We start from the raw sequence: 27,691 nt of genomic DNA on the forward strand, positions 1-27,691 counted from the left end.
AAAATAAGAGGGAATGTATAGATGGGAGCTTGGTCTTTATTGCTACACAAATGGCTTCATTAATATGATTCTTTGCATACTAAAACATAAGAGCTAATAACAGAAGTGGCCTTTCCTCTTTGGTTTATCTTTTGACTTTCTCCTCCAACCCAAGAGTGGCAAGTCCCAACCTATCATGTCACTTTCCTAGTCCTATCGGATGATATATGGAGCGATCACAATCACCGGTTACTTGCATCTTTTCAGTTGTTTTTCTGTTGAAGCCAGTTTGAGAAGACATGGAGGGTTTTCGTGTCGGCCCTATAATGTTTCTGCGTGAATTCAAGCAGCGATGACCACGTGAAGTCGGGATATATCCTTGGATTGTTGGCGTCCACCAGCCCATTTGGTGGGCTCACCACCTTCTCCATCTTTGGGCATAAAAAGAATGCCAGAGACTTCCTTGGAGTTTGGCTATTTACCACTGCTCTGTGCAGGCAACTCTTGTAAATCCCATTTGATAGGGCCTGAAAGTTCACAAAAATAAAACCCTCTGTTTATAATCCAAATTCAAGAATAAGGAATTGGTGGGGGAGAGAGAGAGCTTTACTGACTTAAACAACTGTTGATTATCTTAGTTACCATGAATGTGTCACCGATGTTGACAACAAAAGCTTCTGGATTGGGACTGATTGAGTGCCATTTTTCATCTACAAACACTTGAAGGCCAGACACCTGATCCTGATGCAGGATTGTCAATGATGTAGGGTCACAGTGAGGCCCGGTTCCAAGAGTTAGATTGGGTTTTTGGCATGGTGGGTAGTAGTTTAGTCTCATTATTGAATCATTTCCTTCAAAGAATTCTCTGAAATACTCGCGGCCAACACCTAGGCTCATGCCCAAAAGCTCCATGATCCCAAGAGAGAGTCTGCTCATGGCTTCACAATATTGCTGGTACACCCTCCTAAGAAAGATGAAAGTAAAAAAAAAAAAAAAGGAAACATTGAAGTCTTATATCTGAAAACAAAATATGGAGAAAGAGGAAAGAGGATAGTTTATTTGAATCAAATTGTAAGGTTTTTTTACCCGAACTGTTTGAAATCTTCGCCCATCACATTTGAGAAATATTTCTCAATGATCCTTGAGGATTGATCATCATCACAATATCGAAAAGAAAGAGTCTCTTTCCAAGGGAGCTTGGTGGAGAACCTGCCGGTAAAGCTACTAGCATATCCACAGTGGTCACCAACCTTTCTCTGAGCTCTTTGCTTCTCAGAGAGTGACATGTTGAAGAAGAAGTCCATGTTCTTATGCGCTTCAGTGACAAGCTGTGCATCCACACCATGATTCACAACAAGGAAGAAGCCATGCTTCCTGCATGCCTCATTGACAAGACGAGCCGCATTTGAGATGGCAAGAGGATCTGCAGAGAGGAAGCCTCCCAAGTCAATGGGAGGAACAAGAAGCTCAGGTGGCTTGGCACAGGGCTTCTCCTCATCAGGCCATATGAACTGTGATGGTATGGTGGATTGGTATTTAAGAACGGAGGCATCAAACACTAGAGACTGGTGTTGAGTATTGGCTTCATCTAGGGGCTTCAGGGGAGGCCTGGGAGGAGGCATTAGCATTGTTGAAGTGCAACACTCCATTGCCATTGGACTCAAAAGTGTTTGTTAGGAGTATGGTGGTAGAGAGAAAGAGAGAAGGTGGTGAATGAGAGAGCAAAGGAGGGGAGAGTTTAATATAAGTAATGAGAGGAGAGGTGAGATAGGAGAGAAAAGCCAAGGCCGTTCATTGGGGAAGTCGGTGAACAAAAATTGGAATCTAATGGAAATTCACTGTTGCGTCATTCCTATCCCTCTCAAACTCTCTCTCTCTCTCTCTCAAAAGCCCGTATTCCAGTCCTCTGTATTTGGTCGTCTGCTATGCATAAACTCTATATTAATTACTTACACTAGTATACGCATACACTAATTAATCAGAATTCAGGCACCCAAGGCATATACGTACGGCCTTACGATAACGTATGCACGGTGGAAACGGCCCAAAAGGGCTCAATTTGAGAAAAAGGAGGTTCTCATCCTTGGATGCCTTCTTCCACCAACTCCATTTTTTTGTCACAATATGATTCCTATGTACGGAACTTCCATACAAGATCCTACACATTGAAATGAGGGATTTTTTTTTTTTTTTATTAGTAATCATATATGGGTGTTTTTATCGCTATGTAATAAGTACATAAATATACTACTTTGCCAGTGTATATACCAGGGGACGCCCCTCTGGGGAGATCCATGTGACCCTTTAAAAGGGGCAGGGGGTTGAGGGGCTGGTGTTTGATTTTAGGCATGGATTGTTACTAGGAATCAAAAGACCAAAAAGCTACAATGCAGCAGGGCTGTGACTTTACAAATTTTGGCCCCCCCACCCACAAAATTGAAGGCTCCAAGTTGATTTTGTGTGGAGAAAAAAAACACAACTTGCATCATGTTGGTGGGCGCTCATTTTGTTTTATTCTTTAGGACAATAATTTACGGTGTAATAATCTGAATTTATGAGGAAAATTTGTCGGTTTTTCGGTCTTAATTGTGGATGCATATACCACCATAAGAAGAAAACAGGGGTGCAAAAACCCTTTTCAACTTAAACTCACATCATTCTGTATGTTTTCCCAAATGGGTAGACGGGAAGAATGGTGGCCGGCCGGTTGGTCAGGCCACGAGTTGAGAAAAGAGAACATGGAATTCTTGGAAACGACTTGGGGTCTTGAGTAATTATTAATCTTAGAGATCTAACTACATGATCAAAATTTGTGGGTGGCCATTGGTTATCCAGGGTTCCCACAACTTGTAATTAACGTGTTTGTTGACACGATGGGTAATGAACAAAAGTCACCATAACCCCAAACAGTAGAGGGAATGGACGGAGCTTTATATATTTACAAACCCTACAGTCTAAAATTGGCATAAACATGTGAATTCAACATGGCATGATGATCACTCTGATACGACTCTTCAAATACGACTGCAAATTTCACACTCGCAGGCTTACAGCCAAAAAATGGGGAAAGGCCTTTTTGAAGCATGTATCTAATGGAAACCAGACATGTGAGTGAGAGCCCATGCCCCAAGCAACTCCACAAGGGGTGCCAATTGAAAGCAAAGTCAACAATTAAAGAAGAGCCTATTTTGTACCAGGTCAAATAACAGCCAATTTTGAATTGTTCATCCTCTTTTGTTTTCGGTTCTTGTCATCATAGGTTTTGTCAACTCTGTATGTCTACGAAGAAATGCTTTTCCAGCGTTTTTCATAAGGGAAAACACATGGATGCATTTGTAACTAACGAAATTTTACAACTCCATGGTTACCCAGGAAGGAAAACAAAAACTCATGGCTTCAAAAATTACTCTAATTTTTTTGCCTTGAGGTATGGGAAAAGCTTCTATAAACGACTAACAAGAAAAAAAAGGAAAAGGCAACAGATATTTTCTCCTCGAATCTAGCTAGAGTTAGAAAGTTAAGTCATTAATCACTCACACACAAAGTATGCATCTATGAACAAAGTAAAACCAACAAGAAAGTAGCAAGGAAAGGCACATTATAGTATCTTAGTCATCATGGATGATACATGATCACTTACAAGACATTTCTATATATTTATCGAGGACATTCCACAGTCAGTGAAAGAAAAAATAAATTTTCTCAAGGTTCCAAGAAAGAATTCTGTCAAAATTCGAGTTTGAGCATCCATTAGGCAGTGGGATTCTGGCATGTGCCCAACAAAGCTTTGTGGAGATGGATCAATCCCACTTTTGAAAAGGTATCTGTCTTGATTTGTTGTTGAACAAAAGAGGTAAGGGCCATGTAGAGAATCCCTCCCGAATCTTGTACTCTGTATTCAATAAGACCACCATGCATTAATTCCTAGCTTTAGCTTTTCGATCATTTCAATGTCAAACAAAAGTATCATAATCTCCTGCCTTAAGCTAATCATCTAATCATCTTGAGAATAACAGATTTTTGACAGTTCACTTACAGCAATGGATCTTCTATTCCAATATTAAAATAAAAAACAGTGCAAGGAAAGTAAAAACTAAGATATTTGGGTAGTATAGCAGAAGACCAATTTGAGTTGCCTTTAGTGGCAATTACTAGGGTGAGTTTGCAAAGATGTTATATGCCACTAAAAGGAAGAGCATCTAAGGACCCCTCACAAAGCAACTTCTGTGACATTGATAGACACATTGAAGACAAAACTAGTTGAGTTATGTAGTTCTCCCTATTCATCCAATGGGATGGTGTGGATTTAGAGTTTGGTCGATGCCTAGATGTTTGGCTATGTTAGGGAATATTTGGTGGATGTGCTGATGGGGGTGGGGGGTGGGGGGATGTGGGGGTGGGGGGCGGCTTGAGGGCTTATAAAGATAATGGGGAGCAAAGTTGATCCCAATTAGATTTTTTGCTTTGGAAGTTAGAGGAAGGAAAAGGCAAGTGCATGGAAGTGGACTAAAAAAGGCAGGCTTATGCAAGTGAAGATAGAGAATTAGAATAAGGCCAAGGAGAGACAGAATCACATCACATCCAAGGAAAGCAGATTTGAGAAGTTCAATAAAGTACTGGTGATGAAGTACTGCTTGGGAAAGTTGTTGTTCAAAGACCAGATTGGGGCACTTATGTGTAGCTTTAGGGTGAGTGCTTGTGACACCATAATGTACTTGAAATGCCCTAGAGTCTGGTCTTGTTGAGTCATCTAACCCCACAATATGGGTGTTGGCTGCACTTTGGAACTCATCCCTTTTCTGGCTTTTAATCTGGCTCGGGGCTTGTTGGAAAGAAATCTATACTTTTCTCCAAAGTTATCATAATCCAAGGTAAGGCTTATGGACACCTTAACATAAATAAACAAAATATGATGCAGTTTATAGGCAAATATCATAAAGAATCAAGTTTTAGGTTGTTCAAACATACAACTAGTGTTCATGATATCCATCAGACTCAAAGAGTGTGACAATAAGTGGGTAAACCATGCATCATAACCTACCCTAAGTTGAGTTCTAACATGATTCAACAATGTGTGTGAACAGTTGTGTTCTGTAGATGCCCCACATGAAAGACATGGCAACCATTTGGTTTGGGACCTGCATTAGGAAATCAGAAAAGATAAAGCCCCAATTGGGTAACTGGAAAATCACATAAACAGAAACTATTCCGTGGACCCCAATTTGATCATTCAACTAAGTACGCCTAGCAGATATAGATGCACCATCAACCCACATGCATGATTCGACAAACCAAATCTGAACAAGGTACAACCACAAAAACATTTACATAGCAAAACTTTCCATTTTAGGGGGGCCTTACCACCCTTGTGCCTTTCCCCTAATGCAGCTGGGTCTCACTTGTTTCCTAGATCTAAGTTTGAGACTCAGAACACAATTTATGGGGTTCCCTATATTATGGTTTTCAAGATTGTCAAATTGAGATATTTAAAGAATTTTTAAAGCTATTATCACTGCCTTTGTCTTCATTTCCTAAAACCGAATGAGCCACCAAATTTTTTTTGAATTGGATTTGCACATGATTGTTTTAGGACACATACCAATTCAACTCATAAAGCTAGTGATGCAATCAAGCTCAAATAGAAAAAGAGCTCTGCAAGAACAGTGTCTATGAAATATAAAAAAATATAAAAATTCATACATCTACCAGGCAATATAGCTCACAACACCTATTTTCAGAGGGGTTTTTTGGGTGTATTTTCATTGGTAGAATTAAGAAATACAACCTTTCTTCATTATTTATTTATTTATTTTTGCTTTCGTTTTTTAATAATCTTTCCTTTCCTCATCTATGCACCCCAGAGTGGAGGTGAAGAGACTATAGGAGTGAATATGCTTGTTAAAGCATGAAAAAAAATTACAATATCAAATAAATCTGCAGCTATAGAACTCAAAAATAAAAAATAAAAAAGATCATTAGATATACTGACCACCACTGACCCATTGGGTAAGACAGCAGATCTACTATCATAAGGTCCATAATTTCATCAACAATGACAATAAATACTCCAATTAACATTCACATCAGAACCACACATTTTTGGAAAATTTTCACTTCAAACATCAAATCACAATTTTGACAGTCCAACTAAAAACCAACACAACTAAATGAGATTTAGAGTTAAAAAAAGGAAAAAGAAAAGTTTTTTAATAAGACCTAGCGGGATCTTTCATATATTATGGTTCAAATCCTTCATTTATCCAGCCTAAACAACTACATAAAATTTGAGATATCCCCCCTCATGCCGATGTAAGTCAAAGGACCGATGCAGGTTTAGAGCCAAACAGTGACAAATCACAAGGGACCAGAAGGATAAACAAGCAGACCACTACTTAACAGAACATTTCAAATGAGAAACTATAATCACCATTCCCTCATTGTTCTTCTATTTAGCATTAATCATCCAAATGCATACAACTTCATTAATGATTAGTGACACACTATCCCTATTTAGAAATTCCTACATATAAGTCAAAACAAATAAGCCTCTCATGAGCCATAAAGAATAACAAATAAAGCTCCATACTCGTGTACTTTCTGTTTACCAACATTCAGTGGGTTCATTCAGCAGGACCAGAAAAGTAGATTCAAAAGAAGGGAAAAAAAATTGAAGAACGCTGAAATGTTTTGCTCAACCTCAACCTGGTTTTTTCCATCTGTATACTATATGACAGCTGGAAAACATGAATTGTATCCCTCAAATCTCATTAGCGATAAAAATGAACCAGGAACAACAGTCCGAGATTTTTTTTCCTTTTTTCAATTCCATTGTCAGGAAAACTACGATAAGAGAACAATCAGAGGGAGTAGCAATCAACCTACTGTGGTTTGTTAAGAGAAAGCATTGACTATTTAAATTTCTGAACTCATCCCCATATTAAATTATACAAAAAGGATGAGCAGTAAGTATAAAGAATACAGAATAATTCACAATCAAATCCTCATAATTATGAGGTTTACTTCTCTGCCAAATCAAACTAACTCCACAACCAAATACAGAAGGGAGTTCTTACAGGTCAATGCAGCACATCGTTTATAGGAACTAATTAAAATGAATTACAAAGAAGAATTAGCAATGTGGGGACAGGAAAGGGAAAGGCAACAGAGAAAAGGTAAACCACTTCCCCTTGTGCACTAAATCAAAACAAACTGACCTTCATTGGGGAAAGAATCACACTCACTGAGCATAACACTGTACCTTTGCTGCTTCTCAGTATTCCCAATCATTCACTTAGGTTGGAGCAAAGAAGGTGCATCCCACTGTCCCTTAGCTGATCTTTTGTGTTCCCATTCATTCACTTAGGTTGCAGCTGCGAAGGTAGGGATGATCATATTTAATGTACTTTGTCCAGTAAGACCGGTACTTTGTCATTGCCAACTCCAGCCATGGTTTCATGTTTCCATTGTAATGTATAACTGCAGCATTCTCGATATCCGACTTATCAATGCTTGGATTGTATCCCAAGCCCAGCACATGCCAAGATTTCTCAATTGGATGGGTCAGCCTATAGAATGTAATCAGCCCAGGGGGCAATGTTCCAAGCTTCCATAGCGTCCTATCTTCATTCTAACACCACCATCAGAAACAAGTAACTTAGAAACAATATATACAGATTGTACTCTTGTTCAACTCTTGTAACACTGAATTCAAAATTGTGGCAGCAAAACGATATTAGTTCATAACACGAAATTTGACTGTACATGGAGAACCTCAGGTCATTTCATGGAAAATATAAGGACTGAGAAAGCATTGCATACTACTAAGAGGATAAATCCCCCAATAATGGACAAAGTAAAAAATTAGCAGTACCTATCAGCATCACCTGCTACAGTCAAATAACATAAACATTCACATGCATGAAAAAAATTGTTTGTAAAAGAAAAAAAAAACACAAAGCATGCAAATAAAACGAGATTTATTCAAAGACTTACCATGTTCTGCCACTTATGATATATGCCAGTAATATCCCTTCTTGTCCACTCCTTGAGATCAAAAATGTTCATTCCATATGCCCACCCACAAGCATTTGGATCAAAGTTTCTTGCAATATGAGGATTAGAAAAGTTCAAATATTTATCAAAACGGTGAAAACTCTCACCACAGGTCTCTACTGCACCATTCACCTTCCCATGGAGATTCACCGACCATAATCCAGTCAAGTCTTTCTGTACAACAATGTCATCATCAAGAAACAGAATCTTATCCAACTTGGGATAAACCTCAGGGAGATAAAACCTCAGGTGGTTAAGCATTGAGAGATACTTTGGATTCCTGTACTTTAGATTAGAAGAGCCTGATGACAGAGTACTGGGATGCCCCTGATTGAAATAGAATGCTTTCATAGCAGCAGACTCGAGCTGCCTCAGAACTGGGCAGTAGGATGAATTAAGCCACTTAAATTCATCAACATTTTCCACATGGATGGTTGCTTTTCCTGGGGGGTTCAACAGAAACCACATATTCATGGCTCCAAAATTCAGCTTATCAGTAACCAGATGGAATACATGTTTTTCTGGTTCCTGCAATCAAGGGTATTAGCATACTTAGTGAATGAAAAAGGAAGAACATATGTGATGCCCTTTTGTGCTTTCCTCCAAAATATGAAGAAAAAAGGGACAAATGGAAGAATAACGAGTGACAACTTGCATATGAACCTAAACCCAGAATGGTATGCCAACCTTAACCATACAAGTGGAACAAGTTAATGGAGCGGGGTTTAACATAAATAGGGAACCAAAAAAGATTGGGGGCTAAAAATTCAAATATCTTATAAAACAAGAAAAATTGATGTAGATAAATTAGGGGATACTAATACTGGTGTTTTAAGTCTAGGATAAGAAGATCACTTAAAGATGCCAGTATAAAGTAAATAAATCCACCACTTCACCTTGGCATTCAAGATGGTTGAGTTGACAACAACTGAAGCAGCCAATACATTATCAGAGAAGAGAGCATAATGGTAAAGATTTGGATTTTCCAAATTCTCACTTCTAGGAAACCTTCTTTTCTCTGGAGGAAGAAGATAGTACTCAATGGTCAAGCGCATAGACAAGCAGTGGATTCCATTAGGAATTGTCTTGGCTGCTAATTGACTCAGGAATGTGCTCTGCTTTTTTAAGCTCCTGACTTGTTCATCTGCTGATTGAAGCATTGCTCTCAGCTTCCCAGTGACCAGCTTGCAGTCATATAACTGCTCTTTTGCTTTTGACAGAACTTGACCCATAGCTTTGATTTTCTCAGGTGCACTAAAGGCATATTATACATAAAAAAGAAAGCATAGTACTAGAGCCATTAATATGGAGAACAGGAAGAAATGAAGGTGATAATACACGCTCAAGGACATTATAGCCCAAAAACTTCGAATACCTGTGGTGTAAATCAGAATCAGCACTTGCCTCTCCTAAAGAACGTTGACTTTCTTTGAGCCGTGCCAGTAACTCTTGCTGCAAGTCAAGCTTGTTCTTCATTTTCGCAATGGTTGCATATACTCTGGCCATAATCATCTGATCCCGCATTAAGCGTACGGTTGAATCAGTGTTTTCATTGTCATTCTCTTTCCTCCATATACTGTATTTCCCCAAAACTGCAGAGTCTACTGATTTGGAACGCTCAATGGCTGCATTTTCAAGTTTTACTGTTGCTTCATCATCTTGCCGCACCAAGTCAACAGCACGTTTATCACGTCTTTTCTCCCTTAATTGCTGTGGAAATGCTTATATTCATGAAATTAAAACAGTAATGCACATAAAATACAGAAGAACTATGTAAATGTAAAAAAATAAAAATAAAAAAAATAGTTTATTTATGAAGCTTAATTCCTTTATTGCTATTCACAAACATATGGAATGTCTCCAGACAATGAGGAATTTTTTAGATCCCAAATAATCAACATCATAATTAAAGCAAACATCATATCAAGCATTATAATTACCCTCCGGACAAGTTTTGCAGGTGAATCAATGAACTGAGAGTGATCACCTGCACAGAACGAAAAGGCCATTTTTTTAGCTTATACCAACGTTCAAGCAAAACAATTATACAATAAAAAATCTAACGAAAAGTTTACCCCCTGAATATTTATCCTGTTTGCCTCCAGGTCGTTCTTGTTTGACAGCTGGACCCATTTGGTTGGGCTTTTAAACAAAAATACAAACCAAAACACATCAATGCATCAGCCTCTGTAAGTTCACATGGTTTTGCATCATAACATATGTATGAAAAATGGCAGTCAGCAGAAATTCCAGCTAAAAGATGACAAAGATATCCAAACCTCTAAAGAAGAAGCATTATTCTCAACTGAAGTCCCAAGGCCAACAACTTTCCACGATGCAGACAAATTGCTTTTTCTGAAATAATCAAGACTAAAAGGCCCCAGATCATCTGTCGTCGCTGTGATAACATCAATGACCTAAGAATTTATGTCTAATTAGCATGCAATGTAAAAGGATAAAATAAGAAAAGCTTTAAAAAAGGGAGAAAAAAAAACTACAATGGAAAAGCTACTTCTAATTATAGGAATTGATAATCATAACCTGATAAACTAATGATGCTATCTTTATCAACTTCCATTTACCTCTTTGGAAAGGAGGGATTTAAAATGTTGCAGTGCAAGCCTTTCTCTCCAATCTATATCCTGTCAGCAAATGTTTTGTTTCTTGTCTTGGTAAATAAGAAGCCATCAGTGTTAAATGTGAAGCTTAAGAAGCAGATGCATAAAACGTACAAAGAAGCTACCTGTTTACTAGAGCTACTTGTCACATCAGCATGATCTGCATAAGCAGAATGAATCAGTATAACTTGAACTGTAAGTTAAAATGGAAAAAATCCAAGGAATACAAGAAGATGAAGTTGAAGAAATACAAATAATTGATAAAAGCAGAACTCATTATCCAGATGTTTTAATGGATTCACTAATAAGTCCATGAATTCGTGCTGAAGCAGACTATAGCACAATCACAGGTTAGCATCTGATCCCTATATTATTATCTCATTTTGAAAACTAGTAAGCTATGACCACCTTAAACCTTACAAATAATTGATAAAAGCAGAACTCATTATCCAGATGTTTTAATGGATTCACTAATAAGTCCATGAATTCGTGCTGAAGCAGACTATAGCACAATCACAAGTTAGCATCTGATCCCTATATTATTATCTCATTTTGAAAACTAGTAAGCTATGACCACCTTAAACCTATCATCAACCCCCAATCATATAGAACAAACTTTATAACAAATTACCAGAAATATTAGACTAAAACACATGCACTGAGAAAGGGATAAGAGAAAGTAAGCCCCTATTCAAACTGTCAGAAAATTTTCCATAAGTCCACTACGTATAAAATATTGTTTGGTGGCTCATTCTCTCCATCTCTGTTATTAGCATTCAACAGGCTTCCCAGTGAAACAAATATTCACAAAACCTTAACACTACATATGGATCATGAAAGTATTAGTATTAGGGAAGGGGAAAAATAAGAAGAAATCTCAAAGTCCCTTGCTTGGTTTGCCATGAAATATGAAGAAAAATGAAATATAATAAAGTTATTTAAATACTTACATATTTTCTATACACAAGAGTAAAAAGAATGGAATAAAAATCCAATAAAAATATATGAGGCTCAAACTTATTTTTTAGTTTCCTTCTTTCTTTTTTTCTTTTCTTTCTTTCTTACTCTTTTCACCCTTCTTCTTGCACTTTCACTGGTTCAAACATGAAATTTCAGAGATTTTGAAGCAACCATGCGCATAGCATTTAAAGAACTTATAAACATTTCGATATAAATTTTACACAACTAGACAAATTAACAAAATAGAAAGAAAAAATACAAATTAAACAGACATCTAGAAAACTCCTAAAGACCAAGTATAAGCTTCCTCACATACTGTTCTTCCTTCTCAAAAAATTTTCCAAACAAGCTCAGAAGCAGATCATGAAATCTTCGTCAAAATCAGCAAGACTATGGTACTTAAACTCAATAAGAAAATATCCCCCAAGATCTGGTGAAACCCCATCAAGATATAACATCATAAAGCTCCACTCAGTCCCCTCGGTAAAAAATTTATACTATAACTGTCTAGCTCTCTTCTCACTCAACTTGGCATTCATTTCAAATTGTATGGATGGAAATTAAATCCAATTTGCAACCTGAATTCTATCAATTACTTGAGACAAGAATGATGAATGAATAATTAAATAACAAACAATGTCCATTTCAACACAAAATGTCGCATAAGCCCATACAAAGTACTAGTAAAATAATCAGAAAATCAACTTACATAATGACGGCCAATGCCATAGCATGAGATCAAGAACTCACCTATAGTGTAGATGCCGCGCCCGACGAAGAAAATCAACGGTGCGAGTAACGAAAGGGAGATGACGATGGCCAGAGGCAATCGAGATCGGCTGGGTCTGTTCCTCTGCAAGGCCGCACCGGATAATCCCCGTCTCAATGCCATTTTGGGATCAGAAACCTGCAAAGAAGAGGAAAGAAAGATTAAGAGATTAGGAATGCAGATGAGAGAGAGAGAAATGTGATGAGAATTGAGAATTACGAGGGAGTTCCAGGAGGGATCTATGTCTGAGAGTCTTGAGATGCGGCAAATTGGAGTGTTTGGGTGCTGAGAATCCAGGAGAATGCATTAGCGTGAAAATGAAGGAAAGTGGGAGTATGGGAGAGAAACCAAGAGCCCTAGGTGAGGGACAGAGAGAGAGAGTGAGGGAAAAATCCATGATTGGATATTGACCCAGATCTTATCGATGTCGGCGGTTCTTGCCTTTGCTGGGTCCCGGCCCACTTGTGATAAAACGGACCTCCGACTCCTTTACCCGTTCTCTATATCCCCTAGAGGAATCCAACCACGGTTAACAAGGACATGACTAATTTGATTACCTTATCATAAAATTATGAGTTGTGAGGAGGCTTAGAGGAAGGTATAATTTCAAGTCTCAAGGAGGTGGATTTATTTATATTTAAAAAAAAAAAAAAAAAAAATTGATATTTCAGAAAATAATAGCAAAGGTTTTGCATACTTTCCATAGCATTATTTAGTAAGAACGTGAAACTTCATTTGTTCATGGATACATCATAGGATAATGGTAAAAACCTTTCGTCCAGGAGATGGAATTAGGAAGTAGAGGGAGGTTGATTTGCTGAAATTTCGATGTGGGACAGGATATAAGTGATGATATTGGAATAATATTGTGGGTATAAAACCTGTCCCAATCGCGTGGTTGTCAATACAAAAGCCACTTAGAGAGAACTACATTGAGGCATATGGATGGGCGGATGAGGACAATAATAAAAAGCACAAAACAATGTAAACAAATAATGACCAACAAAAGTTTCAGACTTTTCGCACCAAACACATCATTACACAATTTCTTCACTTTGGATGTAACACCAGAGTGTGATAAGAATCTTCTAACATTAAGAAGTGACATTTGCTTAATATGTTCATATTTGGAGGCATCTACATGTCAAAAGATTAGATACATATGAATTGCAGGGCTTCCTCCTTCCCAAGCAAACTAAACGGAAGATCAGTCACCGGCAAAACCTTCTCTCTAGTCCCTACAGAATTGCCACATCCAGGTAATCCCCAATCTGCATATGTGGGATATAAGTCAGTAACAAATTTGGAAAGGAGTCAACAATGCATGCTGCTGTCCTTGGACTTTTTCTGTTTACCTGGAAGCCAAGTTCAGCTAATGCCTTGCCATCATCTAGTCGTTTCCCATTTCCATAAGAAAATGTCTTGCCCACCTTTCATCAAACAATGGAGATATCAACAATCAGAGCCTTATATTGCATGTCATTTATGCTTATCTACCAGTGGAGCAACCAAGATCTAATAATAAGACTGAAAAAGTGAATGCTTTCCTCTTTTTTTTTTTAGCGAGATTTGCAAATGATAAAAATTTGCATTCCTGTCAACCTAACCATAATTCAAAAGTAAGAAGATACGTTGACATTCTCCATCATGGGTGATAATGTGAATCTGTCTACATATGCATCAATACAAATCTGTACAATCACACAAGTGAATAAAGACATAGCTGAATGATACCCAGTCCTTGGAAGTATTTACCTCTCTCAGCACAAAGCGGCCATTTGTATCAGGATAGACAAACGCAAAGGACAGTATTGCATCTCTTCTCCTTGCCGCAGGAGCAACCTCTTTGACCTAAAAAAGGAGCACAATCAACCGTAGGACCAAGAATAATACATGGATTTTATAAATATTAAACAAAGAGATCAAATAACAGATCTTAACAGACAGAAAGGGTTTAACATACTAAAGTCACCAACCTTCATGCCTCTATGATGCAATGGTGCTAGTCAATGTCCTATACAATTTAGACAAAAAATAGGATATGTATAGGACCAAGAATAATACATGGATTTTATAAATATTAAACAAAGAGATCAAGTAACAGATCTTAACAGACATAGAAAGGGTTTAAATATCCTATATATACATATCCTATTTTTTGTCTAAATTGTGTAGGACATTGACTAGCACCATTGCATCATAGAGGCATGAAGGTTGGTTGGGTATTATCATCCCTGAAATCCAGTACTTGCATACAGAAGGCCCCCCCTAATGCAGATAATCAAACTATTTCCTCCATTTTTTGGTAGTACATCACATTCTATAAATTAGAATCTGGTGACAAACACTATCATCTAATCTCCCTTTTCTTCCCTGTTCCGTCTTTTTCTTTTCTGAAATTTTCTATTACTAGTCACCTGTAATGTGCATTGCAAGTGAACATTTTAGGTAATAAAAGATAATGAATAAATATGTAAATGTGCAGGCAGAGGTAACATAATGCATACTGTTAAACTGCCAGTTTTCTGGAAAGCTTAAGCCTTGGACCCATGATGTATATAACCTCTTTCACATTTGGCATGCTGCATTGTGTGAGGAGACAAATAGACAAACCAACAGCAATAGACAAATAGAAGGGGGTAGTAGCAGCAGAAGAGACTAAAACTTGAGACTGATAGTTAAACATAAACTCCAAATCATATTAATCTATTTTAAAATTTAAAGCCAGAGACACAAACTCGAGACTGCTAGTTAAACATAGCTCCAAATCATGTTAAGCTATCTTAAAATTTAAATCCAGTGTATAGCAAGCTAACATATATTTTTTTTGATAGATAAATAGCAAGCTAACATATATAAAAAGTATATTAAAGGTAAAGCTTCACTTCAAGAATTAGATGACAAATGAAACAAATCCATGAATATATTATAATTTCTTTTTTTTTTAATAGATCATGAATATATTATAATTTCAATCTTCAAAAGGCACCAAAATCAAAACCCCTTCATAAATGCATATTGTATATCATATTTAGGGTGGGGGGTGGGTGAGGAGGTGGTGACAGAAAAAAGAGTAGTAAGGAATAAACACATTTGTTGAATATAATGTATTTATAGTATATAACCTTTCCTTGTTAATATAGGATACATGTATGGTAGTTAGGACTCCTAGCCTTGTATATATATATATTTCTCAATTGTAAGTAGATCATTACATTAATGAGAATTAAGGTCTTTCTTCTTTCTCTCTCTCTCAACATGGTATCAGAGCCAAGGAAGAAAACCTAATTCTTTCTTGTTTCCCGTGTCATCAACTCCGGGAAACCTTCCGGTGACCGTGTTTCATTCCGGTCACCTTTCCCATCTTCCAATACTTTCCGGTCATTCGGATCGTCGACAGAAACTACTCACCGCCGGCGAACTTTTCCGGCGAATTTTCCGGCGAGCTTTTCCGGCGACTTTTTCGGCGACGTATTTTTCCGACACCGACTATACCAGAAGGAGCGCCTGGAGGAGATCTACAACTTTTGTGAAGGCACCGGCACCAAAATCCCATCCACGCGCCGTCCACGCGCAAATTTCCGGCCGGCGACTGAATCTCACGCGCCGGCGCGTGAGGGCGCGTGAGGCCTTTTCCGGCGACGCGCCTCCTCCTCCAGCTTCGCCTGACGCCGACCAGCCTCCCTACCTCCCTGGTTCTCCCATCCGAGCCCTGCACATACCTCTTTTGGGGATTTTTGTCTCCGTCGGCCCTCCAAACAGCCTTTCCGGCGAAGCTCCGACTACTTTTTCTCCACTCCAATCCCTGCACGTGCCTTGGGAAGTGTTCTTCTACCTTTCTGGTGGTACCACGCCGCGATCTGAGGCCGTCTCCCTTTTTCGGTGGTGCCACGCCGCAATCTGAAGCCGTATTAGGGCTCTCTTCGATCCAAACATACTTCATTCTTCAGATAAGTAGATATGACTACTAAAAATTCCATTTTTTCCGTTGTTATATCTGGATCTCCTATGATTACTTCGGAGAAATTGGTTGGCAGTGACAATTATCTTTCCTGGTCTGCGTCTGTTGAACTTTGGTTTATGGGTCAAGGATATGAGGATCACTTGATTACACAGGAGGCAGATATCCCTGAGGTTGACCGCGTACAGTGGAGGAAGATAGATGCACAGTTATGTAGTGTATTATGGCAATCGGTTGATCCCAAGATTCTTCTTCATCTTCGGGCCTACAAAACTTGTTTTAAATTTTGGACTCAGGCCAAAGGATTATATACGAATGATATCCAGCGTCTTTATAAGGTGGCTTCTGCAATTGTCCATCTCAGCCAACAGGACTTGGATCTATCTACTTATATTGGCCAGATTGCCTCTCTTAAGGAGGAGTTCTTGACTGTGATGCCTCTTACTCCTGATGTTGGGGCTCAACAAACACAGCTTGACAAGTTCTTCATGGTTCTTACTCTTATTGGCCTCCGTCCGGATCTTGAGCCTGTCCGCGATCAGATTCTTGGTAGTTCATCAGTTCCGTCCTTGGATGATGTGTTTGCTCGCCTCCTCCGTATCTCCTCCACTCAGACTTTGCCATTTGATAGCACTTCAGATTCTTCTGTGTTAGTTTCTCAAACTAACTCTCGAGGAGGCCGTAGTGGTACCCGAGGTAGAGGTCAACGTCCTCATTGCACCTATTGCAATAAACTTGGCCACACTCGCGATCGTTGCTATCAGTTACATGGACGACCTCCTCGCACTGCCCATGTGGCCCAGTCCTCTGATTCTCCGCTGCCTCAAGCTCCGAGCTCTTCCGCATCTCAGGCTTCTGTTGCCTCTGTTGCCCAGCCTGGTAATGCCTCTGCCTGCCTTACCCACACATCTTCTCTTGGACCCTGGATTCTAGATTCTGGAGCTTCTGATCACTTATCTGGTAATAAGGATCTTTTCTCCTCTATTACTACTACCTCTGCTTTACCTAATGTTACCTTAGCTAATGGTTCTCAAACTGTGGCTAAAGGTATTGGTTTGGCCCTTCCTCTGCCTTCTCTACCTCTCACTTCTGTCCTTTATACTCCTGAATGTCCTTTTAATCTTATTTCCATCAGCAAAATCACTCGTACTCTTAATTGCTCTATTACCTTTTCTGATAAATTTGTGACCTTGCAGGACCGGAGTACGGGGAAGACGATTGGCATAGGACGTGAGTCTCAAGGCCTCTATCACCTCACCTCGGATTCATCTCCTGCAGTTTGCATTTCCACTGATGCTCCTCTCCTCATTCACAATCGTCTGGGCCACCCTAGTCTCTCCAAGTTCCAGAAGATGGTCCCTCGTTTTTCCACTTTATCGTCGCTTCCGTGTGAGTCATGTCAGCTTGGGAAACATACTCGTGTCTCGTTCCCAAAGCGTTTGAATAATCGGGCAAAGTCTCCTTTTGAGCTTGTCCACACTGATGTTTGGGGTCCTTGTCGGACTGCGTCTACTTTAGGATTTCAGTATTTTGTCACTTTCATTGATGATTATTCTCGATGTACTTGGTTATTTTTAATGAAAAATCGAACTGAGTTATTCTCTATTTTCCAGAAATTTTATGCTGAAATCCAAACCCAGTTCAATGTTTCTATTCGTGTGTTACGCAGTGACAATGCCAGGGAATATTTTTCAGCCCCATTTACTTCGTTTATGTCTCATCATGGGATTCTTCATCAGTCTTCTTGTGCTCATACTCCTCAACAAAATGGGGTAGCTGAACGCAAGAATCGACATCTTGTTGAGACAGCTCGTACTCTCCTCCTCCATAGCAATGTTCCTTTTCGTTTTTGGGGGGACGCTGTTCTTACCGCTTGTTATTTGATTAATCGTATGCCCTCCTCTGTCTTACATGATCAGATTCCTCACTCCCTTCTCTTCCCTGACCAACCACTTTATTTCCTTCCTCCTCGTGTCTTTGGTTGTACTTGCTTTGTTCATATTCTCACTCCTGGACAGGACAAGCTTTCCGCCAAAGCCATGAAGTGTCTCTTCTTGGGATACTCTAGACTTCAGAAGGGTTATCGTTGTTATTCCCTTGAGACTCATCGATACTTTATCTCCGCTGATGTCACCTTCTTTGAGGACTCACCATTCTTTTCCACCACTTCTGAGTCTCTTCCTGTTTCTGAAGTCTTGCCTATTCCCATTGTCTCCCCACCTGATGCTATGCCTCCTCGGCCACTTCAGGTTTATCATCGTCGCCCTCGTGTCGTTGCTCCTCTCCCTTTTGCTGAGGCACCTGCTGACTCACTTCCTATCCCTTCGGCTTCACCTACCCCGGCTCTGCCTTCTCCTAATGACTTACCCATTGCTGTTCGGAAAGGTACTCGCTCTACTCGTAATCCTCATCCTATTTACAATTTTTTGAGTTATCATCGATTATCTTCACCCTATTCTGCTTTTGTTTCTGCTATATCCTCTGTTTCTCTTCCAAAGAGCACCCATGAAGCTCTTTCCCATCCAGGCTGGCGACAGGCAATGGTGGATGAAATGGCTGCTCTGCACTCTAATGGCACTTGGGATCTTGTTGTTTTACCCTCGGGTAAATCTACCGTTGGTTGTCGTTGGGTTTACGCAGTTAAGGTTGGTCCTGATGGTCAGGTTGATCGCCTTAAGGCCCGCTTAGTTGCTAAAGGCTATACTCAGGTTTATGGTTCTGATTATGGTGACACATTCTCTCCGGTTGCCAAGATTGCTTCTGTTCGTCTGCTTCTCTCCATGGCTGCCATGTGTTCTTGGCCTCTTTATCAATTGGATATTAAAAATGCCTTCCTTCATGGTGATCTTGCCGAGGAAGTTTATATGGAGCAACCTCCTGGTTTTGTTGCTCAGGGGGAGTCTGGTTTAGTATGCAGGTTACGCCGTTCTCTATATGGCTTGAAACAATCTCCTCGAGCATGGTTTAGCCGTTTTAGTTCTGTTGTTCAAGAGTTTGGCATGCTTCGCAGTACAGCAGACCATTCAGTTTTCTATCATCATAACTCTTTGGGGCAGTGTATTTATCTGGTTGTTTATGTGGACGACATCGTCATTACAGGCAGTGATCAGGATGGTATTCAGAAACTAAAGCAACACCTTTTTACCCACTTTCAGACCAAAGACTTGGGGAAACTCAAGTATTTCTTGGGAATTGAGATAGCTCAATCCAGTTCTGCTGTGGTCCTTTCCCAAAGGAAGTATGCTTTAGACATCCTGGAAGAAACTGGTATGTTAGACTGTAAACCGGTAGACACACCTATGGATCCGAATGTCAAACTTGTACCAGGACAGGGGGAGCCTTTAGGAGACCCCGGGAGATATCGACGGCTCGTAGGTAAATTGAACTATCTCACCATTACTCGTCCAGACATTTCTTTTCCTGTGAGTGTTGTTAGTCAATTCCTACAGTCACCATGTGATAGCCATTGGGATGCTGTAATCCGCATTCTTCGATATATCAAAAGTACACCAGGCCAAGGTGTGTTGTACGAGAACAGAGGTCATACTCAGGTTGTTGGTTACACAGATGCAGATTGGGCTGGCTCACCCACAGATAGACGTTCCACTTCAGGGTACTGTGTTTTTATTGGAGGTAATCTAATATCTTGGAAGAGTAAGAAACAAGATGTAGTGGCCAGATCTAGCGCTGAAGCCGAGTATCGAGCTATGGCTTTGGCAACATGTGAACTCATATGGTTGAGACATCTTCTTCTAGAGTTGAGATTTGGAAAGGATGAACAGATGAAACTCATATGTGATAACCAGGCCGCATTACATATTGCATCCAATCCAGTCTTTCATGAAAGGACCAAACATATTGAAGTTGACTGTCATTTCATTAGAGAGAAGATCACATCAGGATGTGTTGCTACAAGTTTTGTTAATTCAAATGATCAACTAGCTGACATCTTCACTAAATCTCTCAGAGGTCCTAGGATTAAATATATTTGTAACAAGCTTGGTGCATATGACGTATATGCTCCAGCTTGAGGGGGAGTGTTGAATATAATGTATTTATAGTATATAACCTTTCCTTGTTAATATAGGATACATGTATGGTAGTTAGGACTCCTAGCCTTGTATATATATATATTTCTCAATTGTAAGTAGATCATTACATTAATGAGAATTAAGGTCTTTCTTCTTTCTCTCTCTCTCAACAACATTGTTTCAACATACTGGATCAGTCAACTCAAAAAGTAACAATACACTAGATCGGTCAGCTCAAAAAGTAGCTACATACCAGATCAGTTAACTCACGAAGAGTAGCATCCTTCCATGTGTAAATTTGGACCTCATCCTTGGGCTCCTTCCCTCTCACTGCAAAGTCTTCCTTGGAGTGATGACATCCAATCTACAGAAATTCAAGACCAAATCACAGCTTAATGTATTGTTCCCACATAGAACACCAAGTTTTTAAAATAAAATAAAATTAAGCAAACAGAGATTATATTGAAAAGTGCCAGTCGAACAGGGGTTGTGCCCTCTTTTTTTTTTTTTTTCTTGATAGGCAAAACAGAAGTATATATTAAAAACACTTGACAAAGGGGGCACCAGGATACACATGATGTATCCAGGTAGCAAATGTTAGGCAAGCAAAATAGGAGAAAGACGACAAAAAACAACCTCTCATTACTTAGTACTCAACTAATCTAAAAGCCTATCATGGTTATAGGAAGATCATCTATATGAACTCTCACCCAACCCAAAAGATTACACAGAAAAGAGGATTTGATTTCTTGAACCAACAGTTCTGCATCTTCAAATGACCTTTAATTCCTTTCCTTCCATAAGGTCTAAAACAAACATGAGGGAACAACCCTTCAAGCTTTCTTCTGCTTCTTCCCCACAAAAGAGTCATGCCAACTCAAAAGGGTTCCTCTTATAGAGGAGTGCATCACCCATGCCACTTTGGATAGAGAAAAAAATCAGTTGGCACAAAATTCTTGCTGTGGAACAAAAAAGGAGCAAATCCTCAACTTATTCTTCTTCCTTATACATGTAACATCTATTCAGAATACTTCATCCCCTTCTTCTAAGTTGATTAAGTATTAAGATCCTTCCCCAAATGGCCTCCTAAGCAAAAAAAAGCCCACATTTGTTGGCACCCATGGGTTCCAAACCATGTTTACCGGGAGTGATTCACTTCTTCCTTGAACTAAGTGTAAAAAGATTAGACAAAAATTGCCTCTCAGTTTCCTATGAAATCTCTCCTCCACCGAACCCCAACCCTCAATTACTTGCGAGGAGCTACCAAAGGAAGGACCAAGTATGTGGTGGGTTGACTCCCTACCCTATGGCCCAACCCAACACCAATTTCCTAGAATTAGTTCACTTCTCCAAGTTAATTTAAAGTTCAAAAATAGCCTCAAAACTACATGAAAGTGTAGTTGAGATGCTCCAAGTGATCTTGATTAGAAATTTAGGGTATCATCAACAAATGATAAATGGGAGATTTCCATTCCCTCACCACCTCTTCCTCTTACTTTGAAGCCCAAAATGAAGCCTTTTCTCTAGCTCACCTCGAAATCTAATTCAAAGCCTCCACAATCAAAATGGAGAGATAGGGGGAAGATCCTTACCTAAATTCCCCGAAGCTTTGGAAAACACTGACCAAGAACCCATTGACTAGGACAAAGAAATTCGTCATAGATATGCATCATTTAATCCAACATTTTATCACCCCATTAGCAAGAAATCCCAATTTACATAATCATATGTCTTTTTAATGTCCAACTTGCAAACAACCTAGCTATTGGAGCTCTTTAGCCTTGAATCTAAGGCTTCATTTGCGATGATAGCTACGTCCAAATTGTGCCTACCCTCCACATACGCATGTTGATGAACTAAAACCACTCTCCCCACCACCTATTTTAGTGTATTAGGAAGGAACTTAGCCAAGACCTTATTTTTCCCTCTTTATTTGATAGGTAAAAAATTGATTGTATTAATAACACCTAAAAAGGCAGAAAAAAAAATATACACCATGTATGAAAAGACACTAAAAGACCAAAAAAACAAGGTACCTCACCCAGGAATTTATATAATCCCCCAAATAAGCTAATAGGTCCTCCCCAACGCCTTTCTATGAGACTAAAACAGAAAAAGTAGCATTTAAGCTTCTTTTGAAAGAATGGTCATATAAGAACTCCCAGAAGAAACCCATCACCTCAAATTCTGTAAAATACTAACTCATTTTCCAAAACACCATAGTGAAACTGATTGGCCCTGAAGCTGTCCCAACATGAACTGGACAGTGCAACTAACACTTCCTCCTCAGCAAAAGGAACCTCTAAGATTCTAGCACCCTCGCTTCCCAATGCTTCAAAAGTCATCCCAATAATGTTGGGACATCAATCCCCCGCTTCATAGGAGATTTTGGAAGGCCCTGGAGACTCCCTTCTTTATATTTGCATCCTCAAACAGCCATTCCCCATTCCCACTAAGTTTGGACAAAAGATTTTTTCTACTCAGCACATTGGCCATCATATGAAAGAATCCGGTGTTTGTATCCCTCGCATTTAACTAAATTTCTTTTGATTTTTGTCTCCACATAGTCTCCTCCAAAGAAACTCACTTATGGAACTCAACATTTGCTAGCCTTCTTGCCTCAAATTCTTTGGCAAATACAACTACTTCTCTCTCCTTTGAATCTTAAAAAAAAAAAGATCTGATTAAGGGCCTCAAATTTTTTAGTTGTGACATTCCTAAAAACCTCTTATATTCCAATTTTTTAAATCATATTTGAAAGCCTTTAACTTTGCTACCAATATGTCACTAAATGAGCCATTTGCATTATAACCCATCCACCAACTCCTCACCATGTCTTTGAAGCCTTCTAATTTAAGCCACATTTTCAAATCTTAAAGGAGATTTGTCCCTCCTCATTCCACCGTCATCTAGAATGGTGGAAGAGTGATCAAAACTAGTTTAGGCAAAATGCTATGAGTTAGACCAAAAAAATAGTCCTCTCAATCATCTAACACTAGGAAACAATCAAGTCTTGAAAAAGACTACAAATTCTGACCACCACATCCAATAAAAGGTCCTCCATTTAGGTGGGGTTGGGGGGTTCCCATAATTTGAGGTCTTTTGTATCTTTGAAAAGCGCCTCATGTCAAAAGACAATCTAGGACAGTTTCTTCTTTCACCAGGGAATCTAATCATATTGAAATTCCCTCCTAAACATTAGGGGTCCTCTAAAACTCCACCCAAAAATCCTCTCTTCCCCCTTTGTATTGGCCCCTAAGAAGACCTAAACAAAGCCTTTTTTACAGTTTTTCAAACACCAAGAAATGAAGAACGCTCCCTCTTCCATACATCAATTCCAGAACCCTAATGTCTCCTACCACTCCTCTTGCTTCCACTGCTACCCAATCAAAGAATCTTTTGATTCCCAAACTTCTCACCAACTGCACAAACATTTGTTGCACCTCAGTTTCTAATACACAAACAATATCAACCCCCTAAGATCTCATCAATGGATTTATTCTCTTCTGCTTCTCCCTGTTGCCCCCTAACATTCTAAGAGAGAATTTTTAGCTTCATTGCTCAACATGAACCACCCAACTACTCCTCCCAATGCCTCTTTTCTTTTTGAATGAGCTTTTATAATTAACCAAGCATTCCAACTTTTGAAGCTCCCTCTTGAAATGAGATTTTGAAGTTGACTTCCTCTTCACGCCTAGAGACAAACCATCTCACACCCTCACATACAACCTTTTAAGCTCGTCGGGGTGCTTGGATGGTTAAGGGGAATGCAAGGATGTGTGGTAGAGGTACAGTCTTAAATTCAATTCCTATCATTGGTTGAATGTCCTGGATTACCTAGTGCTAGTTGTGGCAGGTACTATCAACACCCCCGAGATTTGGGTATTCATGGGGAGTTCAAAGGGCTCAACCATGGAAGGTTCCTCACTCATTAAAAAAAAAAAAACCCAAAGAACCTTTAGATCAAAGAAAAAGGCAACACATGGAAACATCTATCAAGGATTGAATTGAATGCTCCATCCAATCAAAAGTCCTAAAATTTCTCTCTTGTTGAATAGTCCAAGAAAACATACCGAGGACATTCTTCATATTTTGCTTCTTTTTCCCCCACAAAATTCATATCTCACCCTAAGAAAACCTCCCTTACCAACCTTGGCAGCAAGCGAGAAACTCCAAAGGGGCCAAATACCAAATGCCATAAGCTTTCCACTATGTAATAATGAATAAGGATATGGTTTATTGATTCATCATTCCTTATATACATGCAACACCAGCTTACTAGAGGCCTCCTGCTGCTTTGTATTCTGAATCACCTCTAAAAGAAGCCTCAATTCCGTGGAGATCCTTGAATGCCAGACTTCTTTAGTTGGGAAAGGAACTTGAAAAATTGCTTCCAAAAATCTAAAGAAAGTTTGACAAAGAAACTCTCATCCTTAGTATCTTTCCACACCAACCCATCCCCACATCTCATACTCATCATTGCTTCTTAACACCACCCTCCCTCTTCCTCACCAAATTTGCATAAGATAACCCATTTCCAAAGCTTCTCCCTATTTTTTTTTGATAGGTAAAGAAAATTCATTAAGAGCCAAAAGGCTAGAGAAAGGGTATACACGTAGTATACCAAGTACAAATCAGCAAAAAACAAAAGGACGAGCAAGCCTGACCCTTACTTGGTGGCTAGCCAGTCAACGAAATCTATCAAAGACAATGTATGATCCTCTATGTATACCCTAACCCAATTCACAAAAGTGTACAAAAAAATGGATTTAATATCTTGATCGTTCCTCTCAATATCGTCGAAAGCCCTTCTATTCCTTTCTTTCCAAATGGTCCACATTAGGCAGAGGGGGGCAGCTCTCCAAGCTTTCTCTCTTTTCTTGCCCACAAAAGAACCATGCCAACCCAGGAGGTTTCTTTTCACAGAGGAGTGCATCACCCATTGCACCCCAAAAAGGGAAACTATAGCATATATCTAACTTCATTTACCCAAAAGTGCCGTGTTGAGTAAGGAAAAGCTTCTAATGCATAGACTAGGTTTGTCTTATTCTAATACATGATTAATCAATTAACTAAGTCAGGTTTCTTGTCCAAAGAATTGTCTCCCTACAAGAAATCATATTGAATCTTTTCTAATTTCACACAAATCACACTTGGAATAATAAATATAGACCACTAGTAGACAGACAAACCAGACAAAGTGTTCTTCATAATGGTTAATCTAACTTTTAAGAACCCTCTCCTCCACAACTTCCCATATGGAAAAAGATTTAAAGATGCACCCAAAGGAAGACTAAGATAGGTATAAAGTAATTTTAACCACCTCACAACCTAGCAAAAAAGTTGATTCCTTGATACTAGGGACCCCCTTTACTAGCATAATTTCACCTTTCTCCAAGTTCATACTCAACCCTAAAACAACTTCAAACCAAAAAAGAATTCACCTAAACCACAATATCTGATTATTAAACACATCACAGAAAAGTAATATTTCATCAGCCAAAAAGAAAAAAGAAAAAAAAAACACCAAAGGAATGCGTGGACTTCAATACGTGCTCATCAATTAGGGGCATGGTCAATCCTAAACGGTGAATGTCGAACCCCATCATCCATTCACCATGTTCTACTAGTTAGCATCAAAGAAGGACATTGAAACCCCAAAAAAAACAAAAAAAAAAATACATTGACTAAAAGGCAAGAAGAAAATTTTGAGCTTCTTAATTCGCAGCACAATGACAAACATTCTAAAAAAACATTAAAAGAAGATACGAGCGATATAACTTCAACACTCAACTGAAATATGTTGGTAAGAATTTTGAGGACAAAAACATCTAATTGAAGGAAAAAAGGTTATAGTCCAAAAGGCGAACATACCTTAGTGAAAACCCGAAGCAATAAAGGACATGTCTGCACCCAAGGGAAAGAATCATATCAATCATAAGTAAAGATTCAAAGTGCACTATTTAAAAATAATAATAATAATAATTAAAAAAATCGATATTCCCACATCTATCAGCAAACAAAGATATGAATTATCGCTTTAAAATTATCATCTTTTAATATCTTATTTACAGTTGGTCTCAAGCCATAGTAGAGGAGAAACGTTGTGGAAGATAGTTGACTGATGCAAAACATATAGTGGTATCATATTGACATGAAGACATGAAATCCCATGTTTGGTTGAACCTAAGACATCACCGACCAAATCAAACATGGAAGAGGATATGTTATCCCACCAAACATTGAAGAGGATATGTTATCCCTCTCGAATCTAAGTATCTAATCTCGTGCTATACACAACCAACCAACCAGATATAGTCAAGTTTATCATAGAATCTCTAATTGCCTCCCCTATACTTCAAAAAGTAGACACATTCCCCCAAATAGCAAAAAAACCTACGCCTAGATAGGAAAGGAATTTCTGGCTTTATAAATCAACCAGTTAAGCTAAACATTTAACCTAAAATCAGCTAACAGCTAACACGAAGTGATTACATTTCAGTCTTCTCCGGTCCCAAAAAAACCAAAATAATCTAAGGCTCGGAAAATTCTTTTAATATCTTCCATTTTTCCTGCATTTTCTAAGCAACCAAACAGAACATAATACAAATACACTAGATTATTCATAGATTCTGATAATATACCGTTAACATACATTATCAGTACTTCAAATAATCATGAAGAATAACTTTAAAACACTATAAAACTCCTGAGAGAAAGAGTCAAGCTTCAAAACCCTAGAACTAACCACGCGGTTGAGTTAAAGACATGTAGCGAGAGTTATGATTCCAAATTCCAAAACTTAACCTTTTCTCGATCGACGGGTTCGAAACGAGGACGAGGCGGCGGCGGAGGGCCTCTCCCCGGCGGTGGTAGAGGCCTCCCTGCTCTTTTTGGGCCTTCTCCGGCTCCTGCCATTTCTCTCTCTCCAGGGCGTCTATGCGTTCTCACATATAAAGCAGAGGCCGGGCCATTGGGCTCACTTCCATTTTGGGCCTGATCCATGGCCTGAAGACCAAAATGCTGTCTCCTTCTAAATATTGTCAATTCTAAACCAATAGTTTAATTGTATCGCTATAGTTTAAATACACACCCACCTAACTATCAATCACATGCATTACAATCTTTATAAATGAGTGGTCTATTAGATATAGAATAAATGAACAATATATAATTTTTCAATTTCCATATTTGCTTTTGTCTTCGTATTCTCGTAAATAATGAACACTTTGAATTGGAGAACTTGTATAAAATTTAGAATGAGGAAATTGTAGAAAGGAGATCGGAGATTAGAGATGAGAGAATAGAGAATTGTGTGATA

The 27,691-nt window shown here is 38.9% G+C and overlaps 3 protein-coding genes across 7 annotated transcripts; all 3 read right to left on the bottom strand.

The window, feature by feature from the left end:
• LOC117932443 (gibberellin 20 oxidase 1-D-like) lies at positions 1-3,394 on the bottom strand. The gene is made up of 3 exons (XM_034853697.1): positions 1,066-3,394; positions 622-943; positions 1-506 (listed from the first exon to the last, which is right to left on the bottom strand). Exons 1-3 carry the CDS (start codon positions 1,632-1,634, stop codon positions 243-245), a joined length of 1,155 nt encoding a protein of 384 aa, XP_034709588.1. The 5' UTR covers positions 1,635-3,394; the 3' UTR covers positions 1-242.
• A 166-nt stretch (positions 3,395-3,560) lies between these two features.
• LOC117932442 (polygalacturonate 4-alpha-galacturonosyltransferase) lies at positions 3,561-12,766 on the bottom strand. Of its 5 annotated transcripts, XR_004654178.1 has the most exons (13): positions 12,598-12,764; positions 12,360-12,516; positions 10,775-10,809; positions 10,614-10,673; positions 10,311-10,448; positions 10,107-10,173; positions 9,972-10,018; positions 9,407-9,741; positions 8,928-9,285; positions 7,972-8,559; positions 7,238-7,606; positions 5,021-5,117; positions 3,561-3,871 (listed from the first exon to the last, which is right to left on the bottom strand). XR_004654178.1 is itself a non-coding variant. In XM_034853694.1 (11 exons), exons 2-11 carry the CDS (start codon positions 12,499-12,501, stop codon positions 7,331-7,333), a joined length of 2,046 nt encoding a protein of 681 aa, XP_034709585.1. In that variant the 5' UTR covers positions 12,502-12,516; positions 12,598-12,764; the 3' UTR covers positions 6,867-7,330. The 5 variants fall into 5 exon arrangements, 2 of the variants coding, with proteins under 2 accessions (XP_034709585.1, XP_034709587.1); XR_004654177.1 differs by lacking the exon at positions 5,021-5,117; XR_004654176.1 differs by lacking the exon at positions 5,021-5,117 and having other exon boundaries at positions 7,194-7,606.
• Positions 12,767-13,363: 597 nt separating this feature from the next.
• On the bottom strand, positions 13,364-27,303 carry LOC117932444 (histone deacetylase complex subunit SAP18). The gene is made up of 6 exons (XM_034853698.1): positions 27,178-27,303; positions 26,245-26,277; positions 20,624-20,734; positions 14,134-14,229; positions 13,734-13,808; positions 13,364-13,649 (listed from the first exon to the last, which is right to left on the bottom strand). The coding sequence occupies exons 1-6, from the start codon at positions 27,286-27,288 to the stop codon at positions 13,617-13,619; spliced, it is 459 nt and encodes a 152-aa protein (XP_034709589.1). The 5' UTR covers positions 27,289-27,303; the 3' UTR covers positions 13,364-13,616.
• Positions 27,304-27,691: the final 388 nt, after the last annotated feature.

Source organism: Vitis riparia, chromosome 15 (genome assembly GCF_004353265.1).
Source record: "Vitis riparia cultivar Riparia Gloire de Montpellier isolate 1030 chromosome 15, EGFV_Vit.rip_1.0, whole genome shotgun sequence".
In the NCBI taxonomy this organism is placed as follows: domain Eukaryota; kingdom Viridiplantae; phylum Streptophyta; class Magnoliopsida; order Vitales; family Vitaceae; genus Vitis; species Vitis riparia.